General features: G+C 42.2%; 1 protein-coding gene across 1 annotated transcript in view; it reads right to left on the reverse strand.

The window, feature by feature from the left end:
* BRINP1 (bone morphogenetic protein/retinoic acid inducible neural-specific 1) overlaps nt 1-17,996 on the reverse strand; it is a 73,020-nt gene that overhangs the window by 35,644 nt on the left and 19,380 nt on the right. Inside the window, exon 4 of the mRNA XM_005880936.2 lies at nt 15,457-15,562. Within this exon, the coding sequence (XP_005880998.2) occupies nt 15,457-15,562 (106 nt within the window). The remainder of the gene's footprint in view (nt 1-15,456; nt 15,563-17,996) is intronic.

Here is a 17,996-nt window from a genome sequence, read left to right on the forward strand (position 1 = left end):
TCCTCTCTGAAATCAATAAATATATATATATATATTTTAAAAAGAACCAACATGCGGGTTCATCAGGTTGTCTTTGCCCATCCCCATAGGAATAGCCATTATCCATATGGAGGCCACCAGACAAGCAGAGTCACCAACAACGGTGACCACATCATAGCGTCAGTAAGAGAGGAACATTTCCTTTCACCAACCACTGAGATTCAGGGATTGTTTGTTAGCACAGCATAACCTGGCCTACACTCACAGATACAGAAACTAGAAAACTATGATCCAGGGGTGAAATTAACCCACCACCTATTTCTATAAATTGACTGCATTGGAACACAGCCACACAGATTGAACTATTGCCTATAGCCGCGGTCACAGTGCAATGAGAGTTGAGTACTTGCAACAGAGACCAAGTGTGGCCCACAAATCCTGAGACCATCTGGCTCTTTCCTGAAAAGCCCTGCCAGCCCCTGGACGAATTGCTCATTAAGATTCTTTCAACCTTGACTTTCTAAGAGTCTCCTCTGTGCTGCCATTCGCTCATGTATTAAGCAAAGATCAATGGTGATCTTCTTGTGTCAGACACTCTTCCAGGCCCAGGAGAAAAGACAGGGAAGTAGAAACAAAGTCCTCCCTGGCACGGAACCTACTTTCAGTGAGGGAGATACACAAATAAACGAATGAATAAAAACAGAGGAGGACTGATCCTGACAAAAGGTGTTAGGGGCAGGGAGACTTCTAAATGCTAATTATAACTAAAAAAAATAAATAAATAAAAAAGAATGTGCTCTACACTATGGAAATCACCAAGGATAAACAGGTGACTATACTTTTTTAAAAATTAAATTTCATAAAATGTCAACATAAAGATACCCTTTACCTTTAAGAAGAAGTTGATTCCATTTAAATCAAAGCTTCTTCATAGTTAAATTAAATTTCATAAAATGTCAACATAAAGATACTCTTTACCTTTAAGAAGTTGATTCCATTTAAATCAAAGCTTCTTCATAGAATTCATGATTAAAAACACAAATTTGATACCTATAAGCCTCCGTGCTGCCTGATCAGCAGGCGTCTCCCAGTTCTTCCCTAACCTATGGCCTTTCCTTGCTACACCTGCAGCTCCTCTGCCTCTGCCCCCGAGTGCCAAGTTCTCGCCTGCTCCAAGTTTGGCCCAGCTGTCATTAACTGCATGACCTTGGGACATTAAGGCTGAGGCTTAACCTCTCTGATTCTCAGTTTCCTCATTAAGGCTTCCCTTGTAGGGCTGGTGTAAACATTAAATGAACAATTTCACATTTTGATTATGGTGGTACCTTGACTTCATGATTGGATGTGTTTGTCAAATCATAGCACCCGTTTACCTCAAAAGGCTAAGTGTTTCTGGATGTAAATTATACCTCATGAATTGGAAAACAAAATCAACTATATGACAACTTATAGTTTTAGGACACGACAATTGTTCAACTGATGTCATTTCCTGGCCTCATCTGCTTTCTGTTGCTTTCCCTGGAGGCCTCTGGCCATCTTTGGTATCCCCCTGTTGGCACCCAAAAGCATCTTGCACATACCTCAGATTTTAATAGAACATCGATCACATCGTATTATGTGTGTTTCTGTCTGTGTTCCTCTCGACCTGTGAGCTCCTTGAATGGAAAAGGCAATGCCCCGTTCATCTCCCATTTCCCTGTCGCCTGGCACACACATGGGCACCAGTCAATGTGTTTGAATGAAGGTGAGTGTAGACGGAATGTGCTTTGGAGAGGGCTGTGTTTCTCCGCTCTGTGCATAGCATGACCTCTCTCGAGCCATCCCTCATGAGCAGGACCTGTGTCATCTTTCCCAACAGCACAGCTTGCAACCTGATGCTATTTTAACTTCAACTCAGTGGAGAAAGAGTCAGGTGCTCAGATGATACGAAAGGACCTGGCCACTAATTTCAGCAGGTATTTCATTCTGGATCCATAGCTATACATTATGATTCTTGAGGACTATGATTGCTTTGTGTGTGTGCTTTTTAAAAAATATTTCTTTGCATTATTTCTGTGCCAGGTCACAGTTGGTGTGCAAAAATAAAACTACTCAATCTAGCAACTACTCGGAAAGTCCTTTCCCTCATCATTTTATTAAGTCAGGTGTTGTCCTCGATGCTGGAGATATGGAAAATGAATTAGACATGATTTCTGACCTCAAGAGGCAAGGAGATAGAATTGAACCTGAGTGGTCCAGCATTTGCCAAGCTGTTTGCCACAGAATCATAAATCTGCAAGTGTACCCAGAATCAAATACCCTCAGGACACTCTGGGTATTTAATCCACCTCTTGAGACTCATAATGCACATTAGCACAGTTAAGGCACTGAGAAGGCCTGCAGTAAGTATGTAAGTAAATGTGGTTTATGTCATTTAATCCAGGGCTTCAGCATTATTGAGTCTCCTTAAGTTACTGTGAGGTAATAAATAACCTCAAAGTCTCAGTGACTTCTAACCACAACGGTTTATTTATCGCTCGTTTCATGTTGGCGGGGCTTTGATTCTTCCCCAGGAGTCTTCTTCTCTGTGGATCGAGGCTGAAGGACAGCCTTTCAGGTATATGCCATTCATCTGACAGAAGGAAAATAGCAAAAGCCAAGGCAATGTCTCCTAAAGTGTCTCCTAAGATGAGGCAGGCATTTTGTCCTCTCACAGCCCATTGGCCAAAGCAAATCACATGGCCAAGTCCAATGTCAACTAGGTGTGAAGTGCGCATCTCCCACAGGACAGCACCGCCAGTCACACAGCAATGCCCTAGCAATCCTCCAAGAGGAAGTGAACAATGCAATCCTGTAATTGGCCACCAAGTATACTTATTTTTGAAGCAAACCTTTTTGGAAAAAATTAAATCATCATATTATTTAGCAATTCCACTCTTAAGGTATATACCCAAAAGAATCGTAGAGCATTATTCAAGCAAAAATATGTACGCAAATGTCCACAGCAGCACTATTCATGATAGTTAAAAAGTGGAGGCAACCTAACTGTCCATCAACCTATGACTCCGAACACAAAATGTAGTACAACCATAAAAATGAAATGTAAGTTAGCCATGGAAAAATGAAGTGCTGAGACGTGTCGCCACATGGATGAACCTTGAAAATACATAACAAGCCAGATATACAAAAACCACATATTGTATTATTTCATTGACATGAAATATGCAGAATAAGAAAATCTACAGAGACAGAAAGCAGATTAATACTTGCCACGGGCTGAATGGAGAGGGAATGGGGAATGACTGCTGAATGGATCAGAATTTCACATTTGGGGTGGAATTAAATAGTGATGGCAGTTGCACAACAGTGTGAATATACTTAATGCCACTGAAGTGTGCATTTTAAAATGGTTACAAAAACTTTATGTTATGTATATTTTACCACAATAAAAACGAAGATTCAAAACAAAACTGATTAGACAGTTTGAATAGACTTAAATCAGTACATATGTGTTGAGTACCTACTAAGAGCGAAACACTCAAGTAAGGAGAAGCGGATGATAAACAAATAAAAGGGGATATGGTCTCTTCTCTCAGGGATCTTAATTACAGCTTAGTAGCCAATATGTACAACTGTGCACCTAAGACGAGGTAAATCTATCTGGAACAGAATACAGGCACATCGAAACTGCTCTGTGTGCAGTGCCAAAGGACAGTTTAATTCTCACTGAGATGATTTGGGGGAGGAGGAATAAGGATTGACTTAATCATCGTAAAAAATAAACTGGTACCATATCTATCAGAGTCAATGAATTAACTTTCCCAAGTGATTTATTTCTGTTTTCACATCTTGATGCCTGGATTCTGCACAGTCAATGAGCTCAACAAGGAACTGAAAGGGACCTGGTTGTTAATGGAGAGCATATCACCACACTGACCATCCATCCCACAGGATCCCACGTGCACACTCGGCCAAGAGTTCACCGACAGGTATAGTCCCATATGACCGTGCGCCAGGAGGTAAGTGCTCTGCCTGGCCGGCGTGGCTCAGTGGTTGAGTGGCAACCGACAAACCAGGAGGTCACAGTTCAATTCCCCGTCAGGGCACATGCCCTGTTTTCAGCTTGATCACCCAGTAGGGGGCATGCAGGAGGCAGCCAATCAATGATTCTTTCTTATCATTTATGTTTCTCTCTGTCTCTCTCCCTCTCCTCCTCCCACCCGTTATTTCTAAAAAGCAATGGAAAAAAAATCCTAGGGTGGGATTAGCAAATAATAACAAAAACAATAATAATAAATAAAATTCCCCATAGAAATATTTACTTACGTGCAAATAAGTGCTACTAATAAATGAGACATCAACAAAACCCAAGTAATTTAGATCTCTTTAGCCAGGAGGTGTTATATTAATTTGGTGTGTAAAAGGACTGAATTCACATAGGCAGACGAGGAATGAAGGCATTTTTGGAGGATGTAGTAATGTTACGAAAGGTGAGGTGTTAGGATTTGCTTCTGGGAAACAGTGAATAGACAGGCTTGGCATAAAGGGATAAAACACTCATAGAGAAGCAGTGATGGTCACCAGGCTGGGAAGGCAGGCCAGGCTGTACCTTCGAGGAATCCCAGCAATGAAGGCAGGAACAATAGAAGGCAGCAGGAAAAGAGAAAGAGCAAGTATGAGATGGACCAACTCCATAAAGTAAGCCACAGGCATTGCATCTACAGGAGCTGAGCAGGGCTGTGGAGGACAGGACCCTGTGGCCATCACTCATGCATAGCATTGCCAGGAGTCAAAGTCATGTACTACACAGTGAGACTCTGTTAAATACATGTGAACAGAGGCGTTGCAATTGCAGGCTTCTGCTCCACTCGCTGCCAGAACTGAGACTATCAATTACCAAAGATTCTGTTCTCTCCTTGTGAAATGGGAGCCGATGGGAGAATTCCTATTGTGGGCTGAGAGTGGGAGGAGAGGGGGACGGAAGGCGTTCTGAGTAGTCAGTACTCCCACAGGTGGCACAGCCTGTGCTCTTCTGTACAGAAAAGGGAGTAATTAGGCCCAGTGGGTGTTCCATCACAACATGCACTTTCTGGCTGGGCCTGCACAATGCCAGGCGCCTGGGGAGCATTGCTTTATTGCTCTAACTGCTCATTTCGGTTCAATGCAAACTGAGCCTAGGGCTAGTGCATCTCCTAGAGCAGCTGAGGGCATGTTTGTGGTGGAATTTTCCATGTTAACTTTCAAAATTATGTAAAACAGGGGTCTCTATCAAATGTCTTTATGTTCTAGGCCCTTGAGCTACATGTATAGTGGTGAGAACCTGTTTTCAATAAGTGAGAAGGCAAAGATGAATAGTACTGGACCCACAGCATGAACCCTGCTTTTGGAAGGATTTGTCTGGGTCAGTGATGTGCATTCAAATGACTGCAAATGCCAGTCATTTGAGGAGAGCAAGCCTGTGTTCTGTACTCAGGGCAAATGGTTTGAAAGCCAAGAGACCTCAGTTGCTTTTTCTTTTTTCTTTTTTTTTTAAATAATCATCAGCTAAGCAGTTCCTTCTTCTCTGAGCTTTATTGTACAAATATCTTTCAGTAGAGCTTTGATGAAATATTTTCAAGTGAACTCATACAAAATAAAATAATGCAATCATTAAAAAGGATACTATGGATATGTATTTGGCATTTTTGTCTACAGCATAAAGTGAAACAGGTTCACAGTGCTGCATGCATATTATATAGAGATAATCAGAGATAGATTTGCCATCATAATGCTATAATTTAAGGAAAGCCATCACTGAAATGTAAATCATTTCTTTTATAATGGCATGAGAAAAAGTAGGTGTTACAGTTGTCTGTATTTTCTCACAGGTTTTTTTTCCATAATACCCTAACTGGAAATAACTCAAATGTCCACTGACAAGTGTTAGAATAACAAGTTGTGTTATCATAAAGCAGAACCCTTCTTGGTAATAAAAAGGAGAGAACCGTTGATACACACCATGATATGGGTGCATCAGAAACATGCTGAGAAACAGGCCAGACACCCAAGTGCACACTGTACAGCTTCTAGGAAGCCCAGGAAGGGTCAATCTCAGCATCAGTGACAGAAAGCAGGCAAGTGGGGAGCGGGACTGACTAGGACAGGGCGTCAGAAAAGCTCTGGTGTCATTGAATTGTTTTCTCTATATCTTGATTGTAGTTGTCAAAAGTTATGGAACCGCCTGGCCCATGTGGCTCATGAACCAAGAGATCACAGGTTCGATTCCCAGTCAGGGCACATGCCCTGTTTTCAGCTTGATCACCCAGTAGGGGGCATGCAGGAGGCAGCCAATCAATGATTCTTTCTTATCATTTATGTTTCTCTCTGTCTCTCTCCCTCTCCCTTCCTCTCTTAAATCAATCAAAATATGTATGTATTTTAAAAGAGGTAAGTGCTCTGATACCCCTTCTGTCATCATCAGCCTTCCATCTGAATTTCCACCTCTTTGTGCACGACTAAGTCTTGAGTCACCAGATGATTCCAGATTTCCTCAGGTTAGTGGCAGCATTTTCTAAAATCCAGTCAGCAGAATGTTGTAAGGCCTCAGTCACTATCCTAAAGGCATGTGATCTTTTCTGGCCTGGATAATTCAGAGAAGAGCTATGGAAAGGGTATACCTACCCACATACACAAGTTGCCAAGTAATTTCAGAAAAATCACAGCCTTTCTAAAGTAACCAGCAGAACTTATAACCACGTGCTCTAATAAAAAGCATGGTTATGATTTATATGCTCCAGGTTGAAAAACAATACGGTGTACAGTATAAGAGCCCTGGCATTGAATGGACCTGGCTTCAAATTCTTGCTCTGCCACCTACAACATGGTTTTAAGTCCTGGGAGCCTCAATTTTCAAATCTGAAAAATGGATCTGTGTTGAGGTGTACATGAGACATGGACGTTAAAATATGAGCTCTGTACCTGGCACGTGAGAATTATCCAGTAAATTGTAGCTATCATTATTATTTTACTTCAGCACCCTTGGTTTTCAGGCAACGTGCTTTCTACATATTTTCCTATTAAGTGCAAATCAAAGCTCCCTGGCAGAGGTGTTTTTATCCCCATGTGGCAGATTAGAAGTCCCAAAGAAGCTCGGAGACTTGATTAACTAGTCCAAGGTCTTATCACTAGCAGATGTGCTCTGCTGGTCCTCCCCCATCCTTTCGTTTTCTGCTTGAGTCTTTAACTGGCATTTCAGCTCACTTCTCAGAGGAGCTCCACTTCTCCTCTGGCAACGAAGAGGAGAGGGAGCTCCGTGGCTCATAAAGGAAAACCAATTCTTGGATGTCAGCAGCCGGGTGAAGGTTGGCAACCCCATTTGGCATGAGGTGTTGCTCTTTTATTCAACAGGCCTCATAGACAGAGCCATGCAAAGGCGGAAACAGGACTCCCATCGGTGCCTCCCAGGTCCTGCTAATGGGGCGAGAAGGACCTCAGTCATAATCAGTGTCTGATTCTAATGAGGCTGATTCTAATGGGGTCGCATCCCAAGGATACACTGGCCACGGTCACTCAGCGGTCCTCCCTGGGGTCACAGGGCCACACGAGGTGACAGGTGTGGAGAGGAGGGAGCTTATGAACAGGAGACCTGATCATGCCCTGCCCTCTTCCTCTACTACCACAGTCGGGCAGGGACGGATTACCATTCTACCCACACCTAGAATAGGTTGTGCTGACTCCCAGTTCCCCCAGAGAAGTAAAGTAGCCTGAGGAGCCCAGGTGACTAAGAACCAAGAGCCAGGGAACCTTAGGGAAGAGATTTTACCTTTTTGAGCCTCAGTTTCATCATCTGTATAATGGGGAGAATAATCCCTATCCCTTGGTTGGTGGGAGGGACAAATTAGCTAGTGGATATAAGCACATGCCTGAGAAGGAGCAGCAGCTCAAACCAGTGTTATTTCTGAAAATTCTACAGTCTCTGTTCCTTTCTTTCTACCTCCCATTGCAAGATGATTTTGAAAAGAATCATGCTCACTCCATTTATTTTGCCTAGCTACTGAGGAAAGAGATTGTTGGCGCTGCTTCTCTCCCTCACAGTAGGCCCTCAGGAAATGGTCATTAGGTTGACCTGGATCCAGTATGGAGTGAGACGTGTAAGAGTTCAGAGAAAGTAGAGCTTGCTATGTCCTGGGCAATTCATTCATTTAATTATTCATGCATTCATTCATAAATAAATGCAACAAATGTATTCTGAACACTGTTTATAGAGCAGGTTCTATATATTATGCTAGAGATAGAGAGGGTCCCTACCATGGAGGAATTTAGACTTTGATGGAAGGGTCAGATTCGTAATAGAATGATTGTGTGTGTGTGTGTGTGTGTGTGTGTGTGTGAGAGAGAGAGAGAGAGAGAGAGAGAGAAGAGAGAGAAGAAAGAGATATCCTAGGGAAGAAGGTGGGTAGGATGCCTAATAACCTAGGCAGAGAACATAAGAGAAGCTATCTTGGGAGAAGTGGAAATCCATGAATTTAAGAGACAATGTGCAAAGGTACAAAGTAATAAAAATTTAAAAACATGCCTGTAGTGAAATGTAAGAAATCCCATGGGCCTCGGGTAAAAATATGGGTATGTGCTGGATGGTGGAATAAGAAAAAGACGAGAAAGAAGTAAGTTAGGCAAGGTTTTGGTTATGTTGCCTGGTGCCAAGTTAAAAAGTCTAAACCTTCTACCCAAACTCTACAGAGGAAGTGATGGTTTTAAGCAGGTGAGTGACTGTATTGGATTTCACTTTAAGAAGACCATGTTTGCGTGTGTTACAGGGATGGAAAACAGGAGTGATCAGAATCCAGGAGGCTGGCTTGGCAATCACTGCAGGGGGCCCGTGGAAGGGAGAAATGAGGGGGGTGGAGGAGCTGAACGAAGGCAGGGTGCAGAAGGAAGGATGCCTGACAGGGAGGGGCCCTTGTGTTGGGCATTGAAAGATTAACTGAACTCAATATAAGAGAGGACAGAGGTCCCTTAAGGCAACTCCATCATTGCATTTACTCAGGCAAAACTTGGGGACCATCTTCTGCGCCTCTCTTTCTCTCACAAGTGTCTCAACCCATCACTGAATAATGTCAGCGCTACTTACAAAATATATCATAATTCCATCACTTCTCACAACCCTCATTACCACTACCATGGTCCAGCCCACCGTTTCCCTCACCTTGATAAACGCAACACCCTCCTAACTGGGTTCCTTGTATGTGTTCTCTCCCTTAATAGTCTATTCTCATCAACAGTCACAGTGATTCATTTAAAAATGTAAGTCAGGTCCCATTACTCCACTGTCTGCATTTGCAATGGCTTCTCATTTCATCCCGAGCAATACCTAAAACCTTTCCATTGTCTACAAATTTCTACATGACCTATTCCCTCACTAGCTCAGATTGTAAAGAAATACATTTCTTTGTTTACTTGTTTACTGCCTGCTCCCCCCACATACTAACTATAAGCCCCCAAATCATTGAGACTTAGCTTATTCACTGCTGCAGAGCCAGCTCTTAAAGCAGTACCTGATGCATAGGCAAAGTTCAATAAATCCTGCTAAATATAAGAGTGAATACAAGAATGAAAAAATTTCCCGATCATCCCTCGCTTTCAGCAAAATATTCTCTCTGCATCCCTTTCCACATCAGTGAGCTACTGAGGCAGAGCTCTGCGCTCTCTATACCCCACAGATGGACACCAGACTCAATTACATGACAATGTCAGGAAAACGCTCAATGGGCTTCTTGGAGAGAGAAGTATACAAATAAGAAGTTCGTATGCCATTAGCATTATTACTACTCGAAGCTGTTGCTTCTTTGAGGACATAGCTTCTGACCATTTCTATGATCCTTTTTTCCTCATTTCTAGTTTTCTTCTCTAATCCCCATCTTTCTTTTTCCTCCCTATCTCCCTCACCTTTGCCCGGTTTTGTGGGCATGTTATGAAACACCACAAGGAAATCGTCATTCATTGTCATCTCTATCCATCATAATAAACCTCTGCAGGATCTCCCCTTCCAGCCCCACTTGGAGGGATTAGGAGAGAAACTGAGAGCAACACCCTTCTGAAAAGGAGAAGCTCTGGAGTCAGGCTGCCGGGCTTATAATTCTGGCTCAGTCACCTCTCTCAGCTCCGTTTCCTCACTGACAAAATGGGGATGTCATTTATGCCTTTCTTGTAGCAATGCTGTGAGGATTAAAACGTAATACATACAGCCCTGGCCATTGTCACTCAGTGGTTAGAGCGTTGGCCCGTGCACCAAAGAGCTGAGGGTTCAATTCCTGGTCAAAGACAGGTACCTGGGTACAGGTTCGATTCCCAGGCTCAGGTGGGGCACGTGCAGGAGGCAACCAATAGATGTGTCTCCCTTATGTTGATGTTTCTCTCTCTGTCTCTCTCCCCCAGCTGTGTCCCTGCCTTCCACTCTCTCTAAAAATCATTGGAAAATAGTCTCAGGTGAGAATTAACACACACAAAAAGTAATAAATACAATTTATTACTTTTATAATAGAAATAAGTCTAAATTAAAATAAATATAAATGTACTAAAACTAAATGAGCGCAGTCCCTCTCATAAGGAAGAGCTGAATACACAGCATCTGCTGTGGTTTCTGGCTCCTCTGGCCTCAGTCCATGCCTCTCGTCTTCTCGCTGGATTGAACACCTCCTGCTTTTTCACGGCCCTGGTGCACGCATGTTTTCTCTTTCCAGAGGATGTCAAGATGGAGCACATCATCCAATCAATGTTTACTAACTGCATATCACATTCATGGAAACGTATGCAAGTACATCATGCGTGTATAGCAACGCGTATCTTCACAAAGTGAACACGCCTCGTGCTGCCACCCAGGTCAAGAAACAGAACAGCAACAGTAATTCCAGAAACATCTATGGCCTCCATCAGTCACTCCCCCATTTATCCTCCCCAAAGGGTAATGCTCTCTGGATTCTAAAACAATGTATTTGTTCTCACTGGCTTTGTCCTGTATGGGAATGGAATCATACTGCGCTTACTGATTTGTGTCTAGCTTCTTTTATCAATGTGATTTCCACGAGATTCATCTGTATTATTGCACAAAAGGATATTTATTCGGTTCACATTTCTGTGGTGTAGCCCCTCATGTGAATGTATGACAACCTATGTATCCATTTTCTTGTTGATGTGGGCATCTGGGGGCACTTCCATTTGGAAATTTTGAATAAAGTGGCAATGAACATTCATGTCTTTTGGTGAACATAGGTAACATTTCTACCAGGCATATTCCTAGGAGTTGTAACTGCTGGGTCAGATGGTGAGGACATGCTGAGTTTTTAGTAAATACCACAAAAGAGTTCTCCAAAGTCGTTGTACTCACTTATCACCATCACCCCCGCTGCCCCCCCGCCCCCCGGCAATGCATGTAAGTTCCCAGGCTCCGCACTGTCGCTCTTTGGTATTGTCATATTTCTTCATTTGAGCCCGACTGACTGCTGGGTTATGACATTTAATTGTGGTGTTAATGCACATTTTCTGAGGACTAGGAAAGTTAATTACCTTCTCGAATGTTTACTTGCCACTTTGATATTCTTGTTTGTGAAGTGCCTGTTCATATCTTTTACTCATTTTCTTGTCTTGCTGGATTGTCTGTCTTTTTCTTATTGGTTTTAGGAGTTGTTTATATGTTTTGCACAGGAGTTCTCTGTCAGACACATATATCACAGACATTTCCTTCCACTCAGTAGCTTGCATTTTCATTCTATGAATAGCAGCTTCGGATGAACAGAAATTCTTAATTTCAATGTAGTCCGATCTATCAACCTTTCTCTTCCACCTAGTGCTTTTAATACTCAGCTGAGTAAGTATCAGACTACTGAAGAGTCCTGGGATGGTAGTCTTCTGTCTGATATTTAAGGAGCTTTTTCCTTTCACCTTCCAGCGCCAGAAGATTATTCTCCCTCAGATACCACTTTTTCCCTATGATTCCTCTATTTAGAAAGACAGAATGAATTACTCCCCTTTCTGGGTCTCCATAATAGTATGCATTACTTTTATTATCTCTATTATATATCACCTTGAATCATATGTATTTTCCTGTCCATCCTTTCTCTCTCATCCCCACACTCCATTCCCTCAATTATCTAAATTCCTTATGGTCTTTTTGCTGAATCCTGGTCATGATGCCTTCTAAGTAACTCTAAAATTGGTCTCTTTTCCTCCACCCCAACTGCTCCCTTCATATCTAAATGTGTGACCTCTCATTGCAAGTACTGCACTAGCCTCTAACCAGTCACCAACCTGTAACCCGCCCTTCTCTAATGAACAGATCACTCAAGAGCCAGAGTGGATTTCCAAAACACAAATCTCTCATGCTGCTTCCCCTGTAAAATCCCTTCCATGGTGCCCAGTGCTCTCAATAGTGTTCAACTCACTCATGTGCTGCTGAGGCCTTCCAGGATTTGAAGGATTCCTTTGTCTTTCTCATCACTGGTGTCTCAGCTTTTATCTCTAGGACTTTTTCAGTTCCTTGAATGCCCTTCATAAAGACTCCTTCCTCCGTATGCTCCATATCCCGATCCTGTCCTCCTCTCCTCCCCCAGGTCTCATCCTACGCATCTCTTTTAGCAAGAAAACTTCCCTGACTCCCTAGTAAGTTAAGTCCCTATACAAACTGCTACCATGAAACACTCATATCTTCCCCCATTAAAATGCATGATGCCTATTACTGTTTAAGTCCATCTTTTCTGATGGAGCATATATTTCCTTGGGGTAGAAACTGTGTCTCGTTATTGTATCCTTGTGCCTAGCTCAATGCCAATATGGTTCTTTAAAATATATATATATATATATATATATGCAGGGTAGGGAAAAAGCAGTTGTATAGTTATTGGTATGAAAAATAATACAAAAATTAATAAATAGTGCAAGAATAAACTGTTTCACATGCTCACAACTTTAAACTTACTTTCCCTCCACCCTGTATACAGTGAATTGAAATGAACTGATTTGTTCTCAGATGCCCATGGTCTAACATTAAATTTGGCACATAGCCAGTTTCAAGAAAAGTCTTCATAGAACCCTAGCGTCAGTATTGAGAAGGCCTTAAAGACCACTCACTTCAATCATCAACCCAATGGAACAATGATCAAATAATCTCTATAACGTTCCTACCAAATGTCATTTACTTATAACTCGGAGCCATCACACACTTGAGCAGGCCACTCTAGGTTCGGCATGAATGTGCATTAGAAGATCTAGTTTAAACTGAGTTTAAACTGACATCTATTTTATCTCAGTTAAAAGCTTGGGTCCTTGGAGTTTCCGGTCAATAGACTGGGCTTAGCCCATTTTATCCATGTTAATGAATTTGACTACCTTTTCTGCAAGACAATCTTTTAGGTATCTGCAGACAAGACGTTTTGTTCAAAGTCAACCTTCTTCGGCTATTTATCTAAGACACCCTCCTTCAGGCACACTGTGGTTTCTCAGTATCCCCCTTGAAGTGTGACATGCAGACTTGAATCCAATGCTTCAGGTATGTTCTGATCAATGAGAATAGGACAAAGCTGTCACCTCCTTTTTGTGTGGATAACATACTTCTAATAATGTAACCAATGGCAGACCTGGGTTTTGGGGGACTGAGACTTATAGAGAAAAGTAATTCAAAATTAGATATGAAAGTGAATATTTATAATGAGAAAAGATGAGGATTTAGAAGGTGAGGGAACCCTGGACTTCAAGCTTCATTAGATTTATGGTAAATCAGCCTTTAAATGTCCATATGATCTAATAACTTCCTAGTAACATCCTGTGAATACCTCCTAAATTTATCCCAATGCTAACTCATAGGTTTTCTCCACCTCTAATGTGCACAGCAGGGTGATCAATGCAGACTGAACCCAACTTTCCTGGGTTCAAACCCTGCTGGCACTCCAAGGTCGCTGTAGCTATCACAGGAACTGACATCGCTGGCACACCTAAGTGAGTTCTGACCTTGTTATTAGGCATTACCAAACCCATCTGTCTACTCTTTATTAAAGGAAGTAGGGTTATTCTTCATGTATTTGAGAATATGTTTTGTTCTAATACTAAACCACTTTCTTGGCCTGAATTTCTCTGAGAATTTTCATTCATTGCACCTCAGTGACACTTCCAAGCCCTCCCTGAACCATTTTCCAACCATCTTCTCTAACAAGAGCATGCATCAAAGAGTTGCCAAGGAACCAGAATATAAAAGTCATATCAAGCCCTGCTTAGCTCAATCTGCCAATCTCAACCCAACTTTCCTCCCACTGACATTCAGAATCACCTTACTAGAAGGTCACATTTTGAGTCTGCTCAAAGTTAAAGCATGTCACTTCTTTTCCTGACTATAAAGTTAATACATGATCACCTTAGAAAAGTTAGAAAAGGAGCTGGAAGCCCAAAATAGATAATATATAACATAATCATCCAGAGGTAACCTCTTTTAACATCTCAGAGTATTTCCTTACAATATTACAATATTGTGTTTTTTTCTTATTCTTTTACATTGTCATGCCATACATCCAATTGGAAACCATCCATTTTTAAATTAACATTATATCCAATCATTGTCACATACACTTGGAAATTCCTTATAAACAATGTTTTAGCACCTGCCAAATGTTGTATGAATGCTACAGTAACTCAGTCTCCTCATGTGAACAATAGAGATCTTTATGTTGTTTCTCTGTTATTATAAATTATGCTTTTTAAAACAGAACCATCTGTACTTAAAGCCTTGTCAGTTTCCCCTACAATCTCCGCTGCACTTTACGATGAATTAATAAGGGTAAAATTACTATTTTAAAGGTTATATTATTATAAAGTCATGAGTATATATGGAGCATCTAACAGGACCTGATATATAATATATATTAAATGAATACAAATATTTAAATATAGCAACAAATTAATCCTTAGGATTTTTCCATTCTCACTACAATGCCAAAGAGCTGTCTCTATACCCCATGCAGTGTTGAGTGTTCGCATTTGTCAGCTCTGTTACAAGCACATACACATGCACAAACACATGTGTGTAGGGATATACTGAAGACCACCAATGATGAACAAACAAGGAAAAAAATTACATAGAACCAAAAACTCCTCAAACTCTCCTACAGCTCTTAGAATTCAAATAACACCTGCCAAAATACATTGAAAATCAAACACCATAATGTATGAAATCCAGCCGATATGACAGGAAAGTTTAATATATATTAGATCTAGAGCATCAATCAATAACACCATTTAGACGTTTTCATCAAAATAATCAGATAAAGCTCACATTTCCATACCTGGTATCTGAAAACTAATGAATAACCACGAGTTTCATGTCCTGTCCATGTTAAACTTTTTAAAGGACTTTACATCATGAATGTCTGTTTTTTTTGTTTTTCTGTCTTTCATCTTCTTCTTCACTCTCCCAGCACAGCCTGCCTTCCCCAGGCTGCCTCTCCACCCTCTGGTCCCACCATTGCCACCAGCACCTACCTTGAAGGTGAAGTTTGCTCTCGGTGCTTTGCAGAAGGACAGAACTCACAGAGTCCAGATTGTCGTAGCTGTTACAGCCCAGGGGCCCAGTGCGTGTCTCTGTGACCTGGAGTGGACATCAAGGGGGACAGATGTGAGACATATACCCTTTATACAAAGTCAGACCCCAGCAGAGCAAAGCCAGCAGAGAAAGAGCCTAGCCCCAAGCCCACGGCTGCTTCCTGTGCAGATTGCCTGTGCCAAGGGCCATGCCTGCTGTCACCAAGTGGAGGACAAGAAGGCAGGCCAGTCAGGCAGGAGGCAGAAGGCACAGGCTCTGTCCATGGTACTCCACAGAGTCGCTTTAAGTAATATAGGAACTAGTAAGTGAAAGCGGTACATTTCAAAAGCACGGCCTTTAGAATCAGGAGCACCAGTGTTAGATCCCAGCTGGTCCACTTATGACTTCACTTCTCTAACCTGGAAGGTGGTGAGATTAGATGTGATGGATGTAAGTGCCTGATAATAGGGCATACGTTCAAAAATGGGCATCTTACTGCCAAAAGTCTCTGGAAATTGTAATACACGCATATGCATTATTATCAGGTGAGAACAATCAAATTGTCCCCATTTAAAAATAAACTCAGCAAGGAGCGCCATCACCACCACAGCAAAACAAAATGTCTGATGCTTTGCTAGTGCATTTCTAAAACACTGTCCTAGAATAACTGAGGTGGTGGACCGGGGGGCGGGGAGGGGAGGGCAGCTATTCAGAAAGATAACTGTGGAATAGGAACAGTTTAGTGGGAAAAAAGAGGCTTCGTCAGCCCTTTAGCCTTCACTTCCCATCATTTAACACGGGCACTTGTAGAACTGCTCTGAGCTTTGCACCCAACTCTAAAGCCAACGTTGGCTGCTGTAGGAAGTGATGACTTGGGAAACAGCCTCAGGGACCTCCCAAAGCCAGCTCTGCCCCTGCCAGCTGTGGGGCCTTGGATCTGGAACTTTCTTTCCTAAGCCTCGGCGTCCCCATCTACAAAATGTCACTAATACTCTCACCCACCTCAGTAGGTGAAGGGATCATATTTTTGAAGTGTCTAGCTCTTAGGAATCAATAAATAAATGCAGGACCATTCGCTTTGGGGTTTTGACAAATCATGCATTCTTTTTTTTTTTTTTTTGAGCAGAATAATAATGTAGTTATTAGAACCTAGTTATTATCGAGTGAGAATCAAAACTACCAATTCGTTTTGCTAGAGATGCCCAGGGAAAGGAAACCCTGGGGCAAATTTCCCCACCCGGATGGGTCAGCCGTGTGTCTTACAGCCGGCGGGGTCTCCAGGGAGTGTCAAGAAATGTCAGGGAAAGTCAAGGCCCCAGGTGAGTGGGGAAGACAGGGCTCCTGTGGGAAGGGCTCAGTGAGTGGGCTGAGATTTCTCTGAGAAAGCGCTCCGGCTGCACTCCCTGGATGCACAGAGGAGGATTAGCCGGTGACAGCGCTTCGATCTCTCAATCCGGCCCCTTCCAGTGGGGAGAGAACCATTTGATGATAATAAAAACCAGGCCTTTGCTTCACTCTGACTCTGACGGCTTCATCAAGATCCGCTTCTCTGTGCCAAGTTCCCCAACCACATAATCCCCCAGTACAGGAGATTCGCGGATAACTGGCTCTTTGTTTGTTGAATTGATTTATTTCTCTCCTTCCTACCTCCCCCTTTTCAGTAACTCTCTCCCGCCACATTTTTCTCTTGCCTGCCACAATTTCTGACTCTTCTGCCCGGGTCTCCTGTACACTGTCCCCCACCCCCCTGCCCCCACCACACACACACACACACACACACTTTTTTCCTAGGAACATCGTAGGAAGTCTTAATATCAGACTAGGTCTGCATTTTATTCAGGGGGGAAAATTAGACTGAAGACTGAGAAGCACAAGGCAGGTATAATCTGGTTTTAAAAAATTGAGAGGCAAAAAATCTGCACTGAAACTCTCAGAATTGATTAATTATATCAAAAAGGTCCTCCTCCCTTATTCTCTTTATAAAGGAAACCCCTGAATTTATTGCACTGAAAATGGAATCTGTTTTTTTTAAGTTCCCGTGCAGTAAGGCACTGAATTAAAAGTCTACAGCTGCTCTATTTAGTGTGGCTATTAAAATTAATTAAAATGAAATAAATGTATACATTTAGTTTCTCCGAAGCCACATTTCAAGGACTCCCTGACCCCTGATGACTGGTGGCTATTGTCTTGGCCAGACCAGACACAGGGCATTTCCATCATCTTGGAAAGTTCTATTGGCTAATGCATCATGTAGCTAAGCCTGACAGACTGCCTGTCTTTATAAATAAAGTTTTATTGGCAAGCAGCCACACCCATTTGTTCACATATTGTCTATGGCTAATTTTTGTGTAATAGCAGCAGAATTGAGTTGTAGCAACAGAGACTATATGACCCACAAAGCTTTCAATATTTATTATCTGGCCCTTTACAGAAAATAGTCACTGACCCCTGGTCTAGAGACTAGAGTTCTAGTCCCTGTTAAGGTACTCTCTATCCATGA

This window comes from Myotis brandtii, unplaced genomic scaffold (assembly GCF_000412655.1).
Source record: "Myotis brandtii unplaced genomic scaffold, ASM41265v1 scaffold658, whole genome shotgun sequence".
In the NCBI taxonomy this organism is placed as follows: domain Eukaryota; kingdom Metazoa; phylum Chordata; class Mammalia; order Chiroptera; family Vespertilionidae; genus Myotis; species Myotis brandtii.